Source organism: Labeo rohita, unplaced genomic scaffold (assembly GCF_022985175.1).
Source record: "Labeo rohita strain BAU-BD-2019 unplaced genomic scaffold, IGBB_LRoh.1.0 scaffold_171, whole genome shotgun sequence".
Classification (NCBI taxonomy): domain Eukaryota; kingdom Metazoa; phylum Chordata; class Actinopteri; order Cypriniformes; family Cyprinidae; genus Labeo; species Labeo rohita.
Genome location: NW_026127901.1, coordinates 56,699 through 82,965, shown reverse-complemented (window position 1 = coordinate 82,965; position 26,267 = coordinate 56,699). Strand labels below are relative to the sequence as shown.

Below are 26,267 nucleotides of genomic sequence, written 5' to 3'. Positions count from 1 at the left end.
GCCAATGTCTCACTTTTAAATTAGCATTATTTATTAAAGAGACGTCATGATATGGAAGGGCACAATAATCTGATCAGAGGTAGGCCGATGTGACATAATTATTTTATCCAGTTTCACTCAGTTAATGTTAAAACCCTTCATTCATCTCTATTACATTGAGTTATATCAGCCATGTTCTTTTCAAAAATTTTTTTTAAATTTTTAATTAATCATGTATGCCTTTTAAGATAATTTTCATTTTTCTGTCACAAACTTAATTTAGATGTTTTATACTTTTTAAATGGTCTTCTTTTTAATTTTTTGTTCTGACAGCGTAACAGGGAAAAATCTGTTTGTATTGGATAAAATCAGTTTTGGTTTTGGTTTTGATTTCAATAGGGACTGTTAGGTATCGCGAGATCTCTGTATTTATCACCGCGACACGACCATGTGCCTTTCGGTCATATTTACTGACAGTGTTTTGAACTTAAGAGCGAGCTGTGTAGACATATTTGAAATGCTATAGTACATCATTAGTTCCTGGAAAATAAGGCATTTGAGACACTGATGTGCACAGCTGTACAGCTGTTGTGCATTTTGCCAATATATTCATTGTTTATGTTCGCTTTGCAAGGTCTTACCAGTAATTTGTGTTTTTTTTTTTTTCTGGGTTAAACTTGACAGATGTTCCCATTATATGTTTCTCGGTAAACAAGACATTAATGGACTATAAAATATTAATATAAAACCTAGCATAGGATTAGGGATCTTATGTTATAAATCTACTAAAAATCATCCAAGTCATTTAAAAAGGTGAAAGTTCTAGCACCATTTGTTTGCAGATGCCACTTAGTTGGATTTCTTCTAGTGAACCCAAAATAGTGTGCTTTTGCGTTGTAACAAAATAGTCAAGTAATACCAGGAAGACCCAAAAGGCTTTATTTAATATTTATTGAGGTATGTGTGCATACAGTGGTTCATCATAAGCAATAGTTTATCAAACTTAAGAGATACATTAAAGTTAAAAAGTGCTTTTAATAAATCTATTGCCATTATGTCATAAGGTATTTTCAGTATTCAAAGCAATAACGTAACATTGATTATAAAGACACAGTTTGATCACTGGACTAATGAATAAATATTCAGACACAGAAGAAGACTCAAGCTGGTGCTCTAGTTGGATGTAATAATTTCACTGATCCATGTTTGAAAGTAAGAGACACGGGTGTAGATGACTGGACTGTCAAGGACACAGTCTTCGTCACCCCAGGAAACGATGCCCACTTGGTACCAAACACCTGAACTCTGACACATCAGAGGACCACCAGAATCACCCTGCAGTCAACACAAAGAAATCAGTGATTAACATTGTGAGTTCGGACCCTTTTATACTGTATGTGAGCTGCCATTTCACATATTTTAATTTATTTAGTTTTTTTTTTTTTTTTTTTTTTTTTTTTTTTTTTTAATTAAAAGCTTGTGTGTAATATATGTTCATGCATCTGTCTTTATACCTGACAAGACGAGGCTCCAGAGGCTCCAGCACAGATCATGGTGTCTGTGATACTGTTCATATCCCAAACCTGCCTACACCGATCCTGACTCACTATTGGGATAGTGGCCTCCTGCAGGACTCGAGGATTCACTAAAAGCAAAAGAATAATGTGAGACAATAATTGTCTGAATGGTTGAGCAAGGACCAACTACTGTTCATCTAAAATCAAGGAGTTATAGGTAACATTGAAAATGTTCTGTTGTATATAGGTAATAAAACTTGACTTACATTCATTTGCAGTTACGCCCCAGCCAGTGGTGACACAAAGAGTCCCGGGGTTGATGCTGGGAAAGGAGCTAGGCAGACATATAGGAGAGATACGGGACGTCATCCGTGCTGGACTGGACAATTTCAGTAGTGCAATATCATTGTTGTGCGTGGTCTGTTTGTTGTAGTCAGGATGGGTGATGACCTGAAAGTGTAAGAAAGAAATTAATACATTTGTTTAGCCAGGATGCATTAAATGAATCAAACGTGACAGTAAAGACATTTATACTTTTAACTTTGAAAGAATCCTGAAAAAAAAAAATATCACAGTTTCTATAAAAATATTAAGCATTAATGCAACCTTTTGAATGTTCAGGTTATTATATATGCACATTGTAAAAATCACATTAAAGATGATACCTTTGCAATTTTTCTGATTTGAACAAATTCATCATTATAGCCAAGTTCATTCTGTCCAAGGACAACTTTGTGATATCTAGGCCTAAAAAGATAGCAACAGAGAAAAACAAGTGTCAAAATACCTGGATACATACAATAATAGATAGATAGATAGATAGATAGATAGATAGATAGATAGATAGATAGATAAGACATTCGTTCTTACCTTACTGAACAGTGGGCAGCAGTGAGGACCCAGTTTTTATCTATCAGGGAACCACCACAGATGAGCTTACCTCTCGGTGTCTGGATCAAATATAAAGAATTTTATGAGTACATCAGTATGCAGAGAATGAGGCCCACCACCATTAGGATATTCTGATAAATGAATCCACTAATATAAATAAAGATTGTGTCTTTAAACTTATAACATTACCTGAATGGAGACCTGCCAGGGCCATACATTATCTATAACAGGATGTCCCCCAACAACATGATGCTCATCTTCTGGCAGCGTTTTTTCAGTTTTACTGACAGATCTTCTGGGAGATCTTCTGGCAGATATTTTGGCAGGTCCTCTAGCAGATTTTCAGCAAGACTTATAGATCTTTTTTTCATGTCAAGTTCTGGGTAACGCACTATAACTGGACGTACCCCACATCCTATTACCATTGTTCATAAAGAAACAAATGAGAGAAGTATCATAATAAAATGACAAGTTTGTAGACCTAGAAAGACAGCAACTATACACCGATCAGGCATAACATTATGACCACCTTCCTAAAATTGCGCTGGTCCCACTTTTACTGCCAAAACAGCCCTGACCCATTGAGGCATGGACTTCACTAGACCCCTGAAGGTGAGCTGTGGTTACTGGCATCAAGATGTTAGCAGCAGATCCTTTAAGTCCTGTGTTGCGAGGAGGCCTCCATGGATCGGACTACTTTGTTCAGCACATCTTACAGATGCTGGAATAGTTTGAGATCTGGGGAATTTGGAGGCAAAGTCAACACCTCAAATGCATTGTTGTACTCAACAAAACTTTCCTGAAACATTTTTGCTTTTGTTATCTTGCTGAAAGAGGCCACAGCCACCGGGGAAAACTATTTCCATGAAAGGGTCTACATGGTTTGCAACAGTGGTACGTTTTAAAGTAAAATCCACATGGATGGCAGGACCCAAAGTTTCCCAGCAGAATATTGCCCAAAGCACACACACTGCCTCCACCGACTTGCCTTCTTCCCACAGTGCATCCTGGTGCCATGTGTTTCCCAGGTAAGGGATGCACACACACCAGGCCAAACACGTGATGTACGTCAGACCAGGCCACCTTCTCCCATTGCTCAGTGGTCCAGTTCTGATGCTCACATTTTCTGCACACTTTCGGCGATGGAGATGCGCTGACTCAGTTGTCTAGCCAGCACAATTTGGCCCTTGTCAAACTTGCTCAAATCCTTACACTTGCCCATTTTTCCTGCTTCTAACACATTAATTTTGAAAACAAAATGTTCACTTGCTGCCTAACATATCCCACCCATTAACTGCTGTGATGAAGAGATAACCAATGTTATTCACTTCACCTGTCAGTGGTCATAATGTCATGCCTGACAAGATGTTCAACATTTCTCACATTATCACAGTTTATTTGCCGTAGTTTAGAAAATGGTAATAAAATATGACAAGATGTCAGGCTCTAAACTGTGTCAGAACAAAATCATCTTGATGTCAGATAAATTTGATAGAAAGGTATGTAACAAAACATCTGTATGTCACCTTTTATCCTCAAACTCACCCAGAGTGGAAGCCACCAAAGCCAAGAAAGTAATGATCCAGATCATGTTGTAAACAAGCACCTGATGTGTTGAGTTGTTCCCATTAGGTCTCTCTCCTGCTTTATATTCTCTCTAGCATCTGTTAAATTTCGCAATGCATACAGGTGTTCCATGCATTTAGGAGGAGCTCAGGAATGTTTTTGTTTGTCATATGAGGAAAAGAACAATAAAAATTTTAATTAGTCTTTTCCTCGGGCCATTGACTGTAATAGGTGGATCAGCCAAACAAAAACACAGGGATATCACCAGCTTTTCTGAAAAAGAAAAAAAAAATTCTAATTACATTTCGTTCTCCATGAATGCAGCATATAAAGTATACATATAAAGTAGGCCTTTCCGAAATGTTCTGCCAAATACGAACAGACCTTTACATTTCTTCTAGCACGTGATGAGACATGAGAAAATATGAGACAAGATATTATTTTTAATTGAGTCATACAGAAAACTCTAAATGAATGAACTGTAAAGCACAGGTGTAAAACAAAAACCCTCCCTGTGGAATAATAATGTATAATGAGTACAAAAGTCACAAGGCCTCACCTCAGCTTACAACACATAATTACAACACCTTGTAATTATAACCTGACTAACCTTGTAACCATTAAATAATAGCTTACTGACAGAATTACAGATTTGGAAACATGCTAAAATAAGTTAATATGATAATACTGCTTCTTAAGTGCCATTACTTTGGTCACAAGCTATAGGTTGGCCTCATCTGGCACAGTAACCAATGTGAGTTGATAAGAAGCCTGTTCGAGATGCAGCAAGTTTAAAGTAGATCAAATTTTGTGTCGGTTTTTGTCCATTCCACCAGCGCCCTGTTAGAGCTTGGTGATGATGGGGTAACACACTTTTTCCAGTTCCTTCTGTTGAAAAAGAAATGATTTTAAAGATGCTCTTCATTCTGAGACATGGCTCATTGCTTAATACAGTGTTTTCCAATCCTTTTCCTGGATGCACACTAACAGTACATATTTTCTAACATTTCCTAATAACAACATTCCTGATTTAACTCAGCTCATTAGTAGAGAAATAGATGTGTCAGATAAAAGAGATATGACAAATTTGTACTGTTTGTGTTGCTCTAGGAACAGGGTTGGGAAACACCAGCTTAATTATCTCTTTGTTATTGGGTTAAACTCTTTGGGTGGTTACATAAACTGGTTTGACTTCCTCAAGGTAAGAATATTAAATAAAGTTCCTTCAATTATATAATCATAACTGAAAGGCATAGCTTTAATTCCATAAACAAGTGTAACCTGTAAATTGGCAAATGCAGTTTCTGTCCAACCAGGCTATGACCTCAATTATTTTTTTGTCCTCTGCACTGATCTTGTCTTTCAGCTTGTCATCCTCCACAATGCTCTTCATGTTAAAGGCCAGGGACTCCAAAGTATTCTTGGAAGTGACCTTCTCCCTCTGGGCTTCATCCTCTGCTTTCTATACCATATGTTCAATTTCTTCCTTGCTCAAATGTCCTAAAAGAAAAGATTAGTGAGAAACTCACTCTGTGAAAGCCAGAGACCATTTTTGAACTCCAGAATCAATAAGTCAGTAATAATAAAGTCAACTCTTTATCCAAGGTCAGGACAGGTTATTTTACCTTTGTCATTGGTGATAGTGATCTTGTTCTCTTTGCCAGTGCTTTCATCCACTGCAGACACATTGAGAATGCCATTGGCGTCAATGTCAAAGGTAATTTCAATTTGTGGCACACCACGAGGAGCGGGAGGGATGCCAGTCAACTTAACTTTGCCTAGAACGTTGTTGTCCATTGTCCCCCCTGATAATTTAATATTTCCTGATAATTTACTCACCTCCATGTCATCCAAGATGTTCATGTCTTTCTATCCTCAGTCGAAGGGAAATTAAGGTTTTTGAGGTAAACATTCCAGGATTTTTGTCCATATAGTGGACTTCAGTGGGGATTAATGGGTTGAAGGTCCAAACTGCAGTTTCAGTGCAGCTTCGAAGGGCTCTACATGACCCCAGCCGAGGAATGAGGGTCTTACTAACAAAGCGATCTGTCATTTTCTAAAAAAAAAAATTACCACAAGAGCTCATCTTGCATTAGCTCTCCGATGAGTGTCTTCACACATTGCTTAATCACATTGGAAAAATCACACAGTTAGTTTTTCGTCTGTGTACATCGGTTCAAAAAGGTAGGATAGGGCAAAAAACCTAATTTCATTTTCTCTTCCAACTTCATAATTGGTGTCTTACCATTTTTTGTAAAGGGCGTTTGACTTTCTTTGTACGTTTGCTTTGTAAACATTGGGTCGGTACTTCTGTCTACGTCACTTGTGCGTGATTACGTAATGCTTAAGGTCGAGCTAGTGCAAGACGAGCATTTGTGTTTTTTGTTTTTGTTTTTTTAGAAAATGGCAGATCGTTTAGCTATATAAAACCCTTATTCCTCGGCTGGGATAGTGTAGAGCCCTTTAAAGCTACATTTAAACTGCAATTTGTAATATTTTTATATTGTTTGACAAATATTAGGAAATATTACATAAAATTAAATATTTACAATAAACTATTAAACTCAACAGAGTCTGTTTAACCTTACTGAATTATATTGTATGTATCGTACGTTGTAATTGTTTTAAAAGTAATAGCGCGTAATGTTTAATGTTGTGCATGCCTATAGAATAAATAGAGTAAATGTACTTAAATATTTATGCTTAATACAAGTGACTTTTTTTCTAACTTTTAATGTAGCTCTTCGCACTCATTGGTTGAGTCATTGTGGTTGTCTCAGGCCATGATTTTGACAGCATCACAGCATCTCACATTCCAGCTCTTAGCTAGCTGGTACGAGCTGTTAAACCTCATTTCCCTGATCTCAAGAGACGCACTAGCGACTGATGCTACAGGCTCCACTCTGAGCGAGTGAGAGGAATAGAATCAGAGGGGTTACATATGCACCACTTACTGATGACTCTTCTATATTCACGGATTAAACAACACATTTATTGTCCCAGAAAACATGCTGTTCTCCTAACCTTGTGCACCAACCCCAAAAGAGGTACACAGAGGTACACTGCTGTCTCTCAAGGCCTAAATTTATTACAAACCATGTAATAAAGGGGTGTCAAACTCAGTTCCTGGAGGGCTGCAGCCCCAGTTTAGTTCCAACACACAAACCATGCAGTTTTCATAAGCCTGAAGGATGTGATTAGATGGATCAGGTGTGGTTAATTGGGGTTAGAGCTAAACTCTGCAGGGCTGTGGCCCTCCAGGAATTGAGTTTGACATTCCTGATGTAATATGATGTGATGTAATATGTGTCATAATAAAAGTGTCTGTGCTACTTCCTGATTCCTTTAACTTAACAGCTGCCATGATAAATGCAGATATCTATGGTGGTTTTTTCACCATGCACTTCGGCAAACCAAAATCCTATTCAGTGAGTGTATTATTTTTTTCTACCATTACTTTATTCAACTGTGGAAAACACAGGCCTGTTCAGATTCTGTGGTTTCAAATGCTAGTAAGTTATTAACTGACCTCTGAATCCTTATTTTCTATTGAAATATTCATATATTTCATATTATACATTAAGGGTTATGATCATGAGGCTGATTATACCCACATGGATGTCATTCTCAATGCATATGAAAATATATGATGAACAAAACCAGGTTTAACAGTGTTTTTTCTTTAATGCTCAAAATAAATACATACAGAAGATTGCATACTTTCAGAAGTATAGTCACAGTCTGTTTTTGAAAAAATGTCATCCACTCTACACCTTGATTTATATATTATTCTATATAAGCATAATGTGCTTTATATCACCCATAACTAATCTACATTTGTTACATGCATTAATAGACCAAAGTAGTTTATGTGGTAGGTGGTCATGACATCTGTATCTTTTCATAGCTGCTAACTTTCCGCTGCAGTCAGAGACAGTCCTTTACAGAAACAGTTCTTGCTTGCACATTTAGGCTTTAGGACTTTGAATTAATTTGCAAGAGAAGAAACAACACAAGCATCAGTCACATTGTCATCCACTTAAATATCCAGTGAAGAATCTTCAAAGGTCAAAGGTCAGCTACAGTAATTAATTTATACTGTATAAGAATGTTTTACCAGGAAACCAGCAAATCTGTAGAATATTGAATACTGTAGCAAGCGTTAAATTGTGCTGTTGTATATTTTAATGCAAATTTGTTTGTCAATAACATTTGAAAATATATTGCTACTGAATTAACAGACTGTACTTAAACCAAATGTTCTCAGAAATAATCATCTTCATAAAAATGATTGTGAAACATAATTGTGTATAATCCTTATTGGGCACAATAACAAGTTCAGATTTAATAACTAGCTGTGTTACATGTTAAGTTCAGTTTGGCATTTTGTACCTTGATTTTAAATGTACCACTTGTGTATTATCACAAATGCTGGTATTCATTGAGGAAATACTATTTTTGACTGTGGTATCACAACACAAGCGCATTGATGAGCTCTCACAAGACCAAGGAGATATTTTTTACCCTGGTGGGTGTGAAAATCACTTTTTAAAAAAATATGCTCCTCTTATCTCTCGCTTCTCTTTTTTCCTCTTCTTGGTAAAGGTTCTTATCCTCTACAGAGAACTACTGAGACGGTAAGTATAAAATTGTTACATTAAAGTACTTTAGAAGAAGACTGAAGGGAGGAAAAGGAAATTATTGTGAAAAACGACAATTTAAATGATAAACTGTCAGGCAGTGCTGGAAATTTACCCATTATTGACATTTAGCTTTGGTTTGTGTTTGTGTATTAACCCAGGAACATGAAAGCACCACTTCTGCTTCATTTACTTTTCCAAGGTACAGTGTCTGTTTTTCTCTCTTAGGCATTTTTTGGGTTCTGTCACAATAAATGTTTATAAACATCTATTAATATACACTGCCATTCAAAAGTCTGGGATCAGTAAGATGTTTAATGTTTTTTTTTTAAAGTGTTTTCTGCTCATAAAGGCTGTGTTTATTTGATTAAAAATACAGAAAAAACAGTAATATTGTGAAATATTGCAATTTAAAATAGTGGTTTTCTATTTTAATATACTTTAAAATGGATGTTTTTCCTGTGATGCAAAACTGAATTTTCAGCATCATTACTCCAGTCTTCAGTGTCACATGATCCTTCAGAAATCATTCTAATATTCTGATTTATTGTCAGTGTTGGAAACAGTTGTGCTGCTTAATATTTTTTTGAACCTGTCATATTTTTTTAGGATTCTTTGATGAATAAAATGTTAGAAAAAACAGCATTTTTTTTTTTAATTACACTTTTATAACAATATATGCTATCATTCAAAGTTTAGGGTCAGTAAATTTTTTCTTTCTTTCTTTGTTTGAAAGGATTTAATACTTTTATTCAGCAAGGATGTGTTAAATTGGTAAAAAGTCATAGTAAAGACTAAAATAGTAAATAGTAAAGAAATTTTTATATTTTAAATAAACTTTTTATTCCAACATTGATAATAAATCAGCATATTAGAATGATTTCTAAAGGATTGTGTGACATTGAAGATGGCTGATGAAGATTCAGCTTTGCATCACAGAAATAAATTATATTTTAAAGTATATTAAAATAGAAAACTGTTATTTTAAATTGCAATAATATTTCATAATATTCCTTTTTTCCTGTATTTTTGATCAAATAAATGGAACTTTGATGAGCATATGAGACTGCTTTAAAAAGCATTAAAAATCTTACTGATCCCAAGCTTTAATTCAGTTATGAAATATCAAAATAGTGCAATCAAGTACCGCATAATCAGTACAATCTTACACACACAGGAAAAACTTTATTCACAGCAGTCAAAAAAAAAAAGCCTACCGTCTTTCTTACACTCACAAGGTCAGTCATATGTTTTATTCTGAAATAAAATAATATGAAGCTATAAAACAGACTCTATTATTGTCAGTTTAATCAACATTTTTTTCAAACAAAAAAAAAAAAAAAAAGTAAAACCTGTAAGCCAGTGTGCAGAAGCATTAGACATTACAGTGTAAAAATGTCTGTGTGACATTTTAAGGGCGTAGTTGAGAGATTTATGTCGCCCCAAGTAGGCGGTGGAAAAAGAACTAAAGATCAAGATGGAGGCTCTCTAAAAACTACAACACCTACAACTACAACTACCAATTAATACTAGACGGACAAACAAATGCTCTATAACTGACAAGAACTGTCAAAAACAAACTGTCATAAGGTTTTGACTTAAAAGACAAAAGTTATTTTAATCACAATATAGAATGACAGTGGACACATCCTCATTACATTTCACAACTAACTTCTAAATGTCTCATACTATAGACCAAATCAGCAAAGACAAGGTTTAACAACCATACAAAAACAGCCAAACATCTACACTAAATGTTTATAGCAGTCACAAGAGATGAATCCACTACTGACACTCATTGAAACTATGAAGTTTAGTGTATTACAGTGTTCTATACTAACAGAAAACAACATGAGACAAATTAAATGTTAAAATTCCCAGCCTTCATTTTTCACCCACAGGTGTTCTGCTCTATGATGCTTTGGGATGGGAAGTGAGAATGCCAAAAGATATTCACGGCCTCCAAGGTTCCTGTCTGGTTATACCATGTTCTTTCAGCTACACATCATACCCACCCAAAAACCCACATAGAGTTGTGTGGTACCAGTGGGTCTCTAATGGTTATCCTTTAGTTTACGATCCTTTGCATGCAAACAATGTCATTAAGAAGTTTAGATGGAAAACTGATTTATATGACCCATCAAGTGGGAAATGCAGCTTGTTGATTAAAAACGTGGAACTGTCCCACCATGGAGAGAAAATATATGCATGGATTGACCCTGAAAATGTTGGATGGCGCACCTACAAATTTTATGATGTCACTTCTATAATCTTAGTCGAAGGTATGTAAATACTTTTTTTTTCCTTTAACTCATGATCTAGTTATGAGAGTGTATTGCCTAATTGTGGCATTTCTGCTATTTGTAGCACATCCACAGCAGCCCAGCATCAAAATTTATGGAGGTGAAAGGACAGGTGACAAAGTCACAGTAGTATGTTCAACTTTTCACACGTGTCCATACAGCAAACCAAACATCACTCTGAATGGTATAGAAGGATCTGATGAAATAGACAGTGAGTCTATTAAAGATGGCCTGTGGAAAATCACTCTGACATGCACAGGTGTCGCAAAGGCAGAAAATTCAACTATTGAGTGTTCAGTAACACATCATGGTGGTATAACAGTGACAGCTACAAAAGACAAAAGTGCAGCATGTGAGTAAACACACAAATATAAACTGCAGTTTAAAGTTCACTTATTGAACATTAATGTGTGCTGGCAGTGTATGTACAAACCTACTCTATAATGATAAAAATCCATGCAGTGGTTTCTAATTAATCTGTAAAAATAATATCCCCTTTTTCAAATCGAGCCGTTCTCAGATGCCTGTCGGTGTGCCGTCACACCGACAGAGGCCGCTCCCGCATTAGTTGATTGACATGAGCTCTTACCTTAGACCAGCTGTCACAGTCCAGTAACTTTCCATGTTTCCATGCCAGAGCAGGGATGTAAGTTAGACAAGAATATCTCCGATTGAGCGATTGAGGTGTTGTGTTGCTGGATGTAATAATGAACATAGTGGTCTTCATTTACTCCCGACATCTGAGCCGCTGAAGATGCAGTGGATTATATTTGTTTGTGAAGGGAATGTGCCTCCCAATCTACATATATCCGTCTATGTTCGCACAAATCATTCATGATCCAGCTTCACTTACAGCAGAAGTGAGTATAAGCCTTTTTTTTAATGAATTTTTGCATTCGCCTTTCCTTATAACGTGGTAGTTAGGAAGTTTAGAGGCCCCCTTAGAGTGAGATGATTTTTGCTGAGCTCGTTTTGGCAAGGTAAAAAGGGTGTTGTTTTACAAAACCATTGAGAATTTTTAATCAAAGTATATTAGAGACTTTTCATTAAGACCCTAAAGAATCATATCATCTTGTGGAAAATGGGTATCCGATGACCCCTTTAAATAATCCAACCAACGAACAGGAACAGACGGGAACAGCAGGGAATCCAATGTAAAAACAACACGAACAGACTTAGAAAACTGGGGAAATTAACAGAATAACAAAACAACGGCAGAGTTACTTATATGGACTGACAACCAAACGAGAACACAACCAACCTTAAATACACAGACTAACCAATCAGACAAGGATAGGTGAAACCGATTAGACAATGACGTAACAGATTTAAAACGGAACAGGAAAGACCAAAATAAGGGCATACATGGGGAAAAAACACGCAAAACAGTCCACAGGGGTGTGACAGTAATCACCCAAAACGCAACCATATACTCTAGCAACACCTCAGCAACTGCATAGCAAGAGCCTAGCAACTACCCAGTATATCCTAGCAACCAACTAGCAAAACTTTAGCAAACATTTAAAACATCTGACTAAACTATTTATGTTTTCAAACAAGACTTTAAGACAGGCCAGCATACATTTGTCTTTCAAACTTTTCAGTCTAGAATATCACAGGTGTTCTTAAATACCTACACACAATGTAAGACTTTCCTACCAGTGAACACTCATGAGATCAATAACACTATTACAAAAAACAGATACAGATGTTTAAATTACCACTGTAAAGTAATCTTGCAGCAGATAAAAAGCACTAAAATGTTCAAATACCAAAGAATTGTATATGAACTTGGTATGCCACAATTCCACAATACAGTCCAGAATAATAATAATAATAATAATAATAATTTAGCATTGCCTCTGCATATATGGTCAAATTTCTTTACAGTAAACAGCACTATAGTAGTTTCTTGGTCTATCTTTAGGCAGTCATTTCTCAGTTTTGCAAAAAATGCAGTACACATAGGCCTACTGTTGTGGTTACAAATCCAAATTTGACAGTCACACGTTTGAAGCTGTACATGTGCTACAGTTTACTGTACATATAGAGTAGTGAAATTTCCATAATCTGATGTGCTGGTACTGTACACTGTAAATGTACTGTATGTGTAAGTATAAAATCACATGTTGATTCGTTCAGCTCTCTCCTCTCTCCGTTGTTAGGATGCAGAGATTCTGATTGGTGCGTCATCAGTTTTGCTAATGTGTAACATAGTTTAACTCATTGTTAAACTTTTTGAGAAACGTGTCTTTGTTTTGAGAACTGAATGAATGGTTCAGGAAAATGTGCCTACTAAAATCAGTTATATTGTTAACAATCGAGAAAACTGCAATACGACCAGATTATTACCTCTGCTATCGGTTTCCGTGATCGGCATCTTCTTATTGATTTCATGTTTATGTTTCGTCAGATTTGGGATAAAGGCCTATATCTACGATGAAAGTGGAGCGAGCGGTCGGAGATGCCACCCCGGTAGAGCCGCATCTGCTCCCATTATCATAATATATTGATCGCAATCTCAACCTTTTAGAAGTAACATTGTACATAACACTTTTAGAGACTGATTAAAAATAGTCAGTAACTTACAACCATATCTTTCTCCAAGGCATTGACCATTCGCGAACTGAACTGAACCCATTACTGTACGTTGCCTGTTTCTAAACTAAATAAACACTGCGTATATGCAGAAGAGTAATAAAAATGCAATATTGAAAATTGCCTATAGGTATATCAGTCATACACCATGACCAGACAGAACAGCCTATCAGTATTTTATTTTTCGAGTTGTGTTGCGGTAGAAATAGCATTGATGAGTGCCAGTAGCTCACTGAGTGCAACCGTTCTACGTAATCAAAATAATTGTGCCCCCCATAGTCCAATATAATGTGGATTTTTTTCAAGAGTGCAAAATAGATACCCACGCATACACACACACACGTATGCACACACACAGAAACACACACAGAAATGAACTGATAAAAATGCAGCAGAGCAAATTTTGAGAATATGTGAAATAAAATTAATAAATGGAAAAATACAAAAGAGTCTCTCTCACAAACACACACTCAGAAATTAACTGGTAAGACTGCAACAGAGAAAATTCTGAGAATACGTGAGATGGGGAGAACAATTTTCTTGTATTTTAATGTTTGATTGTAATCATAATGCAACCTGATATTTATCTAACCAAAAATATCTAAACCTTGAAAAAAAGTCTTTTAGAATGTCTAAATGTATATCTAAAAGCAAAACCTAATAAAATATGTAAAAAAAAAAACAAAAAACAAAACAATGGTAATCCAAAAGCCTCTGTATATATGTATATAGGAAGATATACAGGTGCTTACATGACATTTTTTAAATGACAAATAACACAATTCTCACTTTAAAAAAAAAATGGATTTTAAAAGTGTTCAGTCTGTTTTAATGTGAAATGTTGCATTTATTGAAAAGTAATAAAAAGAATATTATATAAATAAATATTCATTAATTCTAATGGGAAGAAATAGGTAATTAAAATTGTATAAATATTGCATATTGTCATAAAATCCCCTCAAAATAAAAAATATTATTGAACAAAAATAATTTACTATGATTTTCCTAAAAAAAAAAAAAAAAGTTACATTTCAAAGCTTCGGTCACTTTTGACTGCGAAGGAGCCAAGTGTGACTCTTACACGAAGAGGCCCAGAGGGTTAAGTAACGTAAATCTTTTATGGGTTTTCTACTACATATTTCAGTAAGAGGCATCATTAACGTTATATTAAGCTATACAAGTCTTAATACACAGGGTTCCCTTTAAATAGTCCACAGATGAGGTGAAAGTGCAAGGGTGATCAGTGCCAGATAAGTGAGTGGGAAATGTAGTCTAAATGGGGGTTAATACTTGGGAGAAAGATCCTGCTGGTGGCGAGCGGAAGGAACTAGAGGAACAGGAGTTTCATTTTTGACAATAACATAACGATTGAGCCTGATCTGGCAGATGTCACAGAGGGCGTCACAAGAACTTTATTTGTAATGTTTACAATTCTTGCCAGGAAAGGAATCCAAGCATCACATGGAACTATGAGAATATACAGGTCTCAGAGTGAAACAAAACACTTTCTGTTTTAAATCAGGTCACCTATTCCAACATAACCTTTCTGGATGCAAATAAAGACCATGGGAAGAAACTAATAAAATCTTGCAGTCTAAATCTTGTGAATCTAATCCAGACAAGAAGCATATGTGCTTTGTTTTTTCCTCATACTTACACCATTGTCTTGCCTTTTAGATCAGTTATGCTATCATTAGTGGTGTGCTAAAAAAAAATAATGATTACCTTTTTAGCCCTTTCCCATAAAGAGGCAGACCCAGTGCTCATTGGACTGAAGACTATTGGTCTTTACATCCTAACGCCCTTAACTGTGTTTCTTCTGGCTTGTATACTTGCTGGAGTAATCATATACAAGAAACGACAAAGGTAACTCTTTGTGTACTGTATGTTTCTTCATACCAGGTGTTCCGAAATTGTACATGCATTTATTTCCGTGATCATAACGTATCTGTTTATAACTTTACACTTCAGGAAAGGCTAATCAGATATTCTGAGAAGAATGCAATTAAATAAAGTCTAAAATAAGTTGGCAAATCACTTACCATGTTTGGCCATGTAGATGTTCATGATATAAAGCAAGCAATGCTTATCTAGTTACATTATATTTTATGCCTTTGCTTTGATCTTTAATTATCTGTACCTTCTTTTAAAGGTTATCTGATATATGTTTAGATAACTTTGAGAATCACATCAATATGCTGCAGTGAGGTTTATCACTTATAGTCAACATGCTGAAATCATGTTTAAAAGCATTAAACTGGAGGTCAAATCAAACATAAAATTAAAGTAAAAATCAAACAAAAGGTTAAAAACATTAAAACTATTCTAACACATAACATCTGTTCCCAGGTCAAAAGGTGCAAGTACGGAGTCAAGAAAAATGCCTTTTTTTAAACCTCGAATGCCATCACCAAAAGGGTACAGCACTTTTGAACCACATTTGATTCTTTTTCCCCCAAAAAAGAACATTTATATATGTATATATTTGGCATTTAAATGAAATAACAAACATTTGTATTTTTCCCCATGCACCTCAGTGATACAAAATCCCTCTCCGTGAGTATATTATTTATTTCTGCTATTACTGTGTTACACTGTGAAAATAGATTATTTGACAAATCCTTACTAAAATTGCTGGCTCTGTTTTTCCTTGAAATATTCCATAAGGGTTATGATTATGAAGCTGATTACATCAACATGGATGAAGACAACATGTATGGAAATATCTGTTGAAAATGCTACACGTTTTAAAAAGATTAACATATGTAAATTATGCTGATTGTTAAACATTTCTCTACATTTGTACCTGACTTTTACATATGGTTCAGTGATATTAATGTGTCTAATTAAAGTTTCATATTAAATTACTTTTTTTGAACAATTATTTGCTTCTCATATTATAACAAGCTTATGATTATGATGTAATTCCTTCCTGAAATCACTGAGTCTGGGAGACTTTTTTTTTTTACAGTTTTATTCACAGTTTTAACCAGGCCACAGTTTAGTCAAATTCTCTCAGCTTGGCAGTTCGGCAATTCAGTAAATGCCAACGGTGCGCTTTACAGTGACAATTACAGTTACAATTACAAATACAAATACAATTCAATTTCAATGAAATGATACATAATGAAATGGTATGTTTAAAACATTTTATATATATTCAATAGCAACTCACTACAAAAACAAAAAGTGGAATAGAAGGCACTCTTATAGAATCATAATTTATATAATATGTTCACTTTCAGTATTAAGTATAAAATATAATACTTGGTTTTAAAACTTAAATTGGAAACGTTTATGTTTTTATGGCTGAATATGCGGTTCGGTCCTCCTCATCAGAGCTTTAAATGCTAAGGTTGCTCTCATGGTTATGTTTGGGTTCTCTAACAGCAGGCTTGGCAGAACAAGACACGGTGGTGTAATTCACTTCGTCTTCTTCGCTGGTATCAGTAAACAGTAGCTCGCTACTCTGACTGGAAGTAATATTTACCATGGATCGTGCTAAACGTCAAATAAAAGTTGTAAAATTAAAGGAACTCCAAACAGACCAGAGTTTACAAGCAGAACGGAAAGCAACAGAATACATAACGTTAACAAAACTCGAATGCACATTGGCTCTTTTCTGGTAATGAGAACTCCCGAGATTTGAAAGAGATGACTTCTCTCATGCTTGATAGGTAAGATATTTTATTTAAACCATACATAATCATGTGCCTCTCTAACAGTAGCATGTGTTTGCTATAACGTTAACCGGAAAGAGTCATTTCATGGGTTTATTGTTGTATGCTGCGGTGGATTTCATTTTAAAGAATGGGTCACGTAAATTATACACATAACATGTAACCAAATTAACAATTAACACTTGTCGCAAAGCACAACAAAAACAATATTCTTCTTCTTCTTCTTGAATTTTTATTGGCGGTTGACAAACAACAAAATGGTGTATTTCTGCCACCAACTGGTAAGGAGTGTGGATCAAGACGACTTTTATTGGTATTGTATCTCCATTTTTTAATACTGGATACGCAAATTCTCTTTTTATCCCATTCATTCTTTTTATCATACCCCATACTTGACCGATTTCTGTTTCCCTTCCCACATGTGTTACAAAACCTCCTCCATAAGTCTTTTTTTTTTTTTTGTATTTTTAATGATTCTCCTTACATTTGCTTGCATCTTTTTATATTCAATAAAGTTCTGAAAACTATGATTCTTTTTTAACATTTTAAAAGCTTTATTTCGAGATTTAATTGCCTTGTCACATTCTTTTGTCCACCATAGCACAATCTTCTTTTTTTTCCTACCTCCCTTCTTTGGAATAGTCTGACTTGCTGATATCAATATACCATTACAAAAATCATTATAAACCTTATCAATCCCTTCTTTAATTTCTTTTATTATTATTTTTTTTTTTTCCATTTCTTGTTCACTAATACTCCTAAATTCCTCCCACTCTACATTTTCAAATAACCATTTTACTCCTCCTGTATAACATTTTTCTATACTTAAATTTACCTCAATTGTTATAAGGTAATGATCACTTCCTATAGTTGTTTCTCTAAACACCTCCCATAAGCATCTACCCACCAGTGAATTTGAAACAAGTGTAAGATCAATAGCTGATTCTATTCCTGTTCTCACATTAACCCTTGTTCCCCCACCATCATTTAAACATACTGATTCCTTCATCTCTATTAATTCTTCAATCACTATTCCATTCCCATCATTGCAATTGCCCCATAGTGTGCTATGAGCATTGAAATCTCTGCAACATATAACTTTCCCTTCTAAATGTACAATTAGTTCATCCAACACCTCTAGTGATAGTCTTTTACAAGGATTATAAAAATGTATCATTTTAACATTTCCTTTTCCCCCCAGAATTTCTATTACTCCAACTTCTTTTCTTTTTTCTATAACATTATATTGTACTCCTTGTTTTATAAATATTGTACACCCTCCCTCAATATCTTCCTCTCTATCTCTATGTATACAATCATACCCTTTAACATTAAAATCCAAAATTGGCTTAATCCAGGTTTCCTGAATGCATATGATTTCTGGTTTCTTTCTAAGCTCTTTTATAAAACCTTTAAACTCTTGATCATTTGCTAACAAGCTTCTTGCATTCCATTGCACAATATTCAAATTGTCTTATCACCTGCACCTCCTGACTTCCCATCACCTTCCAGTGTTTTATTGATGTTTTCTCAAGATATATTGTTTATACCCAAAAACTTTTCAGCTCCCTTCAGAATTATTTTAATTTTCTCTGTTTTGTGTCTAACTTGCTTAGTGCAATTAATTACATATGCAACGAACAAAATCAGTCTATCCACTGTCAGTGTTGTGCCACTTTCCTCTGTTTGCCCAATCTCTTGACTCGAAATGTCTTTGCCAATATCATAACTTCTCCTTTGCTCTTGTACCTTCTTTATTGCTTCTGCATAGCTTATGTTATTTACAACTTTCACTTGTTCAATTTCTACAGCTCTCTTCCTTACATTACATCCACTGGATGTTACCCTGTGTTGCCCACCACAATTACAGCACTTGTCTTTCTTTCACTTGGCATTCTCTTCACAATTTTCAAATCTATGATCACCTCCACACTTAGGACATCTTTGTTTTCCTTTGCACACCACTGCTATATGTCCATATCTTTGACATCTATAACAGCGGAGTGGGGGAGGAATATACGGCCTCACTATAAGCTCACATATCCAATTTTGACTTTTTCTGGAAGCACAGAGTCCTGAAACTCCAGAAGAATTGACAAACTGTCAACTCTTTCCCCATTCATTGTTTTTAGCAACCTTTTTATTCTACTCACTTCACCCCCAGAAAAACTTTGTTTGAGTCTTTCTAGATCTTCCTCAACTGGAATGCCTGTTATTACTCCCTGTTTCAGTCGTCTTTCTCCCAAGATCTTATTTTCATTCACTTTTTTCTTACATACATTATCAATTTTTAGAGATTTGTTTTTTTGCTCTTCAGTTTTACATATTATCAACAGGCTTCCGTCTCTCAAAATCTTAGCCGTATCCACTTCTCCTAACTTTTTCTTCAGCTCTCTAGACAATGCTAATGGATTTAGGTTAACATGTTCATCTTCCTTTCTAAATTTAAGAATTACGTTATATTGCTCTCTTCCAATCTTTTTACGGACAACCCTATTATCTTCATCTGAGCTGTTTTCTTCTAATCCCCTTTTACTGGATTGGCTATAAGCCAACCTTGCTTCATTTCGCCCACTCATTCTCTTTTTTTGTCCTTTCCTACATACTAAATTCCAATCATCTGACTCCATTTCATCTTCCTCATTTACCCCAGAAATCATCGCAATCCAGTTACAAACCAGTTTATGTCAACCGCCGTAAACTCCAAACACAACGCCGACATCTCCGTCCCGCACGCAATCCTCGCAACCTGCTACGGGGTTTCCGCCTGGGTTCACCAACGATATTCTTCTGCGTGGCCCATGCAGTTTTATTTTTCAACCGCTAGAGGTTGAAACAAACTTTTCACGTTTTAGCATAGCTTACCATAGATCATTGAATCCGATTAGGCCGTTAGCATCTCGCTCAAAAATGACCAAAGAGTTTTGATATTTTTCCTATTTAAATCTGGACTCTTCTGTAGTTACATCGTGTACTAAGACAGAGGGAAAATGAAAAGTTGCGATTTTCCAGGCCGATATGGCTAGGAGGTATGTTTTGATGCTGGAATGCTGGTTAGGTAGGTTTTGATGCTGGTTTAAGCTGGTCCTTTGCTGGTTTATGCTGGTCCTTTGCTGGTTCATGCTGGTCATTGACCAGCAACATGACCAGCAAAAACCAGCAAAGGACCATCTTAAACCAGCTAAAGACCAGCATAAACCAGCAAAGGACCAGCTTAAACCAGCATCAAAACCTACCTAACCAGCATTCCAGCATCAAAACATACCTACCAGCATATGCTGGTTTTTCCAACCAGGGAACTATACTCCGGCATAATAATCAAGGAACTTTGTTGCTGTACCATGGGTGCAGTTTAAAAAAAATACAAATTTTGGATTTTGGTGATGACTTAATCTGATAACAGCCTACTGTACAGTTTGAATGTTAGAATTTAACGTAAAAGGTAATGCATGCATCTAATAGTTAAAAAAAAAAAAAAAAAAAAAAAAAAAAAAACACTTACATGGGTTGAAATGTCCCTGGAATTCAATTTAAGGTGCAAATATTGCCCCTTATTTTAAAAGAAATAAATAAGGTAATAGGCAAAAAATTATGCAGTTGCTCCTTCACTTGTGTGCATCCTCATTCATACTTGTTGGAGTCTTTATTTACGAGAGACAGTAAATGTTTGTATGGCTTATTGATGTCAAACTGGATGCCAAACAGCAAGTGAGGCTGTATCTTATAAAACAAAATTTTGTGCATGTCGTCACCATTCTAAGAGTAGCCTACTTTGAGCAATATGCGGACAGTGCCACCTACTTGTTGAGAAATCTGCTTTTCTGTTTTTATCAGTCATCATGGCCAGTGTCTCACTTTGTGCCACTGTTGTGCCGCTTTCCTCTGTTTGCCCAATCTCTTGACTTGAAATGTCTTTGCCAGTATCATCACTTCTCCTGTGCTCTTGTACCTTCTTTATTGCTTCTGGATAGCTTATGTTATTTAACATGTCTCACTTTTACATTAGCATTATGTACTGCAGAGACGTCATGATATGGAAGGGCACAATAATCTGATCCCAGATAAACCCCTTCATTAATCTGTATTTCATGGGGTTACATCATCCATGTTCTTTTAAAACATTTTCTTAAAAGCTATAATTAATCATGTATTAAAGTATTTTTCATTTTCTCCCCCACCACAAACAACATTAACGTAATTTCACAAATTTAATTTAGGTGGGTTTTGTACTTTTAAACTGGCCTGTTTTGGATTTTCTTCTGATAGCATAACGGAGTAAATACGTTTGTATTGGATAAAAACAGTTTTAGTTTCGGTTTTGATTTCCATAGAGACTCAGTGCAGTGGACCCGTAAGGTGTCACGAGATCTTATCGCCGCCACTCGACCAGATGTCCTTCCGTCATATTTACTGACAGAGTTTTGCGTTCAACTTGACACGTTCCCATTATGTGTTTCCTGATTAACAAGACAATAATTTAATGCACTATACTATACTATAATTTTAATATACAACCTAACACAGGATTAGAGAACTGATGTTATAAATAAACTAAAAATCATCAAATTCATTCCATAGTGAATTCCAAAAAGTTCTAGCACCATTTGTTTGCAGATGCCACTTAGTTAGATTTCTTCCACTGAACCCAAATTTGTGTGCTTGTGCATTGCAACAAACAGTCCAGAGATAACAGGAATACCCAAAATGTTTTATTTAATATTTATTGAGACATAAATATGTAAGCATACATTAGTTCAGCATATGCAACAATTAGTTAAAATTAAAAGAGATACATTGATATATAAGTTTAAATAGTGCTTTTTATAAATCTATTGTCATTATGTCATAAGGTATTTCCAGTATGATGACACATATGGATCACTGGACTAATGAATAAATATTCAGACACAGGAGAACCAAAACTGTGAGGCATGAGACTTAAGCTGTTGCTCTAGTTAGATGTAATAATTTCACTGATCCACATTTGAAAGTAAGAGACACGGGTGTAGATGACTGGACTATCAAGGACATAGTCTTCATCACCCCAGGAAACGATGCCCACTTGGTACCAAACACCTGAACTCTCACACATCAGAGGACCACCAGAATCACCCTGCAGTCGACACCAAGAAATCAGTGATTAATATTGTTAGTTCGGACCGTTCTATACTGTCTGTGAGCTGCTATTTTACATATTTTAATTTATTTAGTTTGATTATTTTTTTTATTAAAAGCTTGCATGTAATGTATGTTCATGCATCTGTCTTTATACCTGACAAGATGAGATCTCAGAGGCTCCAGCTGTTACGGGATGAACGAGACGAGAGGCGAGCGGATCCATATGCGAGCCTTTTATTAAACAAACAAGACAGATACGAGGTCGAACAGGCAGGGTGGAGACAGGAGCAGACAGGTGTGTAGCAGGAGACGAAGAGAATAATCCGATAAACAAGAGCGATAATCCACAAGGCAGGCGGCTAGACAGACGTAAACGAGAAAACCAGGCGAGAGATCAAAAACCAGGAACTAGGAAAACAATAATACAATTCTACAATTCAGCGATTCAACAATCCATGAAGTGCACTGGGGAGGACCGGGGTTTTTATAGGACGCCTGATTGGTCACGGGGGCTGACGCAATCAGAGCGGTGGAGGATGGGAGATGCAGTCCGAGATTCAAAGTAACAGTCAGAGTGTGTAGGTGGAGCGAGAGTGACATCTGGTGGTGAGTGGACAACGGGACACCGACCAGATTCGTGACACCAGCACAGATCATGGCATCTGTGATATTATTTATATCCCAAACCTGCCTACAATGATCCTGACTCGCTATTGGGATACTGGCCTCCTGCAGGACTCGAAGATTCCCTAAAAGCAAAAGAATAATGTGAGACAATAATTGTCTGAATGGTTGAGCAAGGGCTAACTACTGCTCATTTAGTAAATCAAGGAGTTATAGGTAACATTGAAAATGTTCTGTTGTATATAGGTAATAAAACTTGACTTACATTCATTTGCAGTTATGCCCCAGCCAGTGGTGACACAAAGAGTCCCGGGGCAGACATATAGGAGAGATACGGGACGTCATCCGTACTGGACTGGACAATTTCAGTAGTGCAATATCATTGTTGTGCATGGTCTGTTTGTTGTAGTCAGGATGGATGATGACCTGAAAGTGTAAGAAAGAAATTAATACATTTGTTTAGCCAGGATGCATTAAACGAATCAAACGTGACAGTAAAGACATTTATACTTTTAACTTTGAAAGAATCCTGAAAAAAAGAAAAAAAAAAATCAGTTTCTATAAAAATATTAAGCATTAATGCAACCTTTTGAATGTTCAGGTTATTATATATGCACATTGTAAAAATCACATTAAAGATGATACCTTTGCAATTTTTCTGACTTGAACAAATTCATCATTAGAGCCAAGTTCATTCTGTCCAAGGACAACTTTGTGATATCTAGGCCTAGAAAGATAGCAACAGAGAAAAACAAGTGTCAAAATACCTGGATACATACAATAATAGATAGATAGATAGATAGATAGATAGATAGATAGATAGATAGATAGATAGATTTTTTCAGTTTTACTGATAGATCTTCTGGCAGATATTTTGGCATGTCCTCTAGCAGATCTTCAGCAAGACTTTTTTTCTTGTCAAGTCCTGGGTAACGCACTATAACTGGACGTACCCCGCATCCTATTACCATTGTTCATAAAGAAACAAATGAGAAAAGTATCACAATAACATGACAAGTTTGTAGACCTAGAAAGACAGCAGCTATACACCGATCAGGCGTAACATTATGACCACCTTCCTAAAATTGCATTGGTCCCACTTTTACTGCCAAAACAGCCCTGACCCACTGAGGCATGGACTTCACTAGACCCCTGAAGGTGTGCTGTGGTTACTGGCACCAAGATGTTAGCTGCAGATCCTTTGAGTCCTGTAAGCTGCGAGGTGAGGCCTCCATGGATCGGACTACTTTGTTCAGCACATCCTACAGATGCTGAAATAGTCTGAGATCTGGGGAATTTGGAGGCCAAGTCAACATCTCAAATGCGTTATTGTACTCCTCGAAACTTTCCTGAAACATTTTTGCTTTGTGGCAGGGCGCATTATCTTGCTGAAAGAGGCCACAGCCACCGGGGAAAACCATTTCCATGAAAGGGTGTACATGATTTGCAACAGTGCTTAGGTAGGTGGTACTTTCAAAGTAACATCCACATGGATGGCAGGACCCAAGGTTTCCTAGCAGAATATTGCCCAAAGCATCACGCTGCCTCCGCCGATTTGCCTTCTTCCCACAGTGCATCCTGGTGCCATGTGTTCCCCAGGTAAGCGGCACACACGTACCCGGCCATTCACACGATGTACGTCAGACCAGGCCCTTTTCCTGGATGCACACTAACAGTACATATTTTCTAACATTTCCTAATAACAACATTCCTGATTTAACTCAGCTCATTAGTAGAGAAATAGATGTGTCAGATAAAAGAGATATGACAAATTTGTACTGTTTGTGTTGCTCTAGGAACAGGGTTGGAAAACACCAGCTTAATTATCTCTTTGTTACTGGGTAAAACTCTTTGGGTGGTTACATAAACTGGTTTGACTTCCTAAAGGTAAGAATATCAAATAAAGTTCCTTCAATTATATAATCATAACTGAAAGGCATAGCTTTAATTCCATTAACAAGTGTAACCTGTAAATTGGCAAATGCAGTTTCTGTCCAACCAGGCTATGACCTCACTGCATTTGTCAATTATTTTTTGTCCTCTGCACTGATCTTGTCTTTCAGCTTGTCATCCTCCACAGTGCTCTTCATGTTAAAGGCCAGGAACTCCAAAGTGTTCTTGGCAGTGACCTTCTCCCTCTGGGCTTCATCCTCTGCTTTCTATACCATACGTTCAATTTCTTCCTTGCTCAAATGTCCTAAAAGAAAAGATTAGTGAGAAACTCAGTGTGAAAGCCAGAGACCATTTTTGAACTCCAGAATCAATAAGTCAATAATAATAAAGTCAACTCTTTATCCAAGGTCAGGGCAGGTTATTTTACCTTTGTCATTGGTGATAGTGATTTTGTGCTTTCATCCACTGCGGACACATTGAGAATGCCATTGGTGTCAATGTCAAAGGTAACTTCAATTTGTGGCACACCACGAAGAGCGGGAGGGATGCCAGTCAACTTAACTTTGCCTAGAACGTTGTTGCCCTTTGTAATTATTGTCAACTTTCAATGGGGTTGAAGGTCCAAATTGCAGTTTCAGTGCAGCTTCACAGGACTCTACACAATCCCAGCTGAGGAATAAAGGTCTTATCTAGCAAAGCTATCTGTCATTTTCTTAAAAAAACGTGCAGTTAGTTCTTTGTCTGTGTACATCAGTTCAGAGAGGAAGGGTAGGGCAAAAAACTCATTTTCTCTTCCAACTTCAAAATCTTCCGACATTGGTGTTTTACCATTTTTTGTAAAGGGCATTTAACTTACTTTGTGTGTTTGCTTTGTAAACACTGGGTCAGTACTTCCACCTTTTTTTTTTTTTTTTTTTTTTTTTGTATAAAATGACCGATCGCTACTCTAGATAAGACCCTTATTACTTGGCTGGGATCATGTAGTGACTTTTGAAGCTGCAATTTGTACTATTTTTATATTATTTTGACAAATATTAGGACACATTACATAAAATTAAATATTTACAAAAAACTATTAAACTCAACAGCGTCTGCTTAACCTTTCTGAATTTATAGCATATATGTGACCCTGGACCACAAAACCATTCTTAAGTAGCACAGGTGTATTTGTAGCAATAGCCAACAATACACTGCATGGGTCAAAATTATTGATTTTTCTTTTACGCCAAAAATCATTAGTATATTAAGTAAAGATCATGTTTCATGAAGGTATTTTGTAAATTTCCTACCATAAATATGTCAAAACTTAATTTCTGATTAGTAATATGCATTGCTAAGAACTTAATTTGGATCAGATTCCAGATATTCAAATAGTTGTATCTCAGACGAATATTGTCCTATCCTAACTGTCCTATATTAATGAAAAGCTTAGTTATTCAGCTTGCAGATGATGTAAAA

At 36.0% G+C, this 26,267-nt stretch overlaps 2 protein-coding genes and 3 pseudogenes across 2 annotated transcripts; 1 reads left to right on the top strand and 4 right to left on the bottom strand.

Moving 5' to 3' along the window:
• Positions 1-1,060: 1,060 nt before the first annotated feature.
• LOC127158805 (chymotrypsin-like protease CTRL-1) lies at positions 1,061-3,609 on the bottom strand. Its single transcript, XM_051101804.1, has 7 exons — positions 3,509-3,609; positions 2,577-2,718; positions 2,367-2,446; positions 2,162-2,243; positions 1,763-1,946; positions 1,494-1,624; positions 1,061-1,314 (listed from the first exon to the last, which is right to left on the bottom strand). Exons 1-7 carry the CDS (start codon positions 3,607-3,609, stop codon positions 1,153-1,155), a joined length of 882 nt encoding a protein of 293 aa, XP_050957761.1. The 3' UTR covers positions 1,061-1,152.
• Positions 3,610-4,796: 1,187 nt separating this feature from the next.
• On the bottom strand, positions 4,797-5,750 carry LOC127158804 (heat shock cognate 71 kDa protein-like; annotated as a pseudogene).
• Positions 5,751-8,758: 3,008 nt separating this feature from the next.
• LOC127158802 (sialoadhesin) lies at positions 8,759-11,256 on the top strand. The gene is made up of 3 exons (XM_051101803.1): positions 8,759-8,795; positions 10,495-10,875; positions 10,961-11,256. The coding sequence occupies exons 1-3, from the start codon at positions 8,759-8,761 to the stop codon at positions 11,254-11,256; spliced, it is 714 nt and encodes a 237-aa protein (XP_050957760.1).
• Positions 11,257-21,994: 10,738 nt separating this feature from the next.
• Positions 21,995-24,542, bottom strand: LOC127158801 (chymotrypsin-like protease CTRL-1; annotated as a pseudogene).
• Positions 24,543-24,869: 327 nt separating this feature from the next.
• Positions 24,870-25,626, bottom strand: LOC127158800 (heat shock cognate 71 kDa protein-like; annotated as a pseudogene).
• Positions 25,627-26,267: the final 641 nt, after the last annotated feature.

Bases quoted from the DNA above. Each gene is read 5' to 3' on its own strand.
- LOC127158805 (XM_051101804.1), bottom strand. From the start codon at position 3,609: ATGGGCAAGTGTAAGGATTTGAGCAAGTTTGACAAGGGCCAAATTGTG. The intron at 2,719-3,508 runs GTGAGCATCAGA...AAAATCTGCTAG, and splicing joins GCCGAAAGTGTGCAGAAAAT to AGGACCTGCCAAAATATCTG. The intron at 2,244-2,366 runs GTAAGAACGAAT...CTATCTTTTTAG, and splicing joins GCTGCCCACTGTTCAGTAAG to GCCTAGATATCACAAAGTTG.
- LOC127158802 (XM_051101803.1), top strand. From the start codon at position 8,759: ATGAAAGCACCACTTCTGCTTCATTTACTTTTCCAAG. The intron at 8,796-10,494 runs GTACAGTGTCTG...TTTCACCCACAG, and splicing joins GCTTCATTTACTTTTCCAAG to GTGTTCTGCTCTATGATGCT. The intron at 10,876-10,960 runs GTATGTAAATAC...TGCTATTTGTAG, and splicing joins TTCTATAATCTTAGTCGAAG to CACATCCACAGCAGCCCAGC.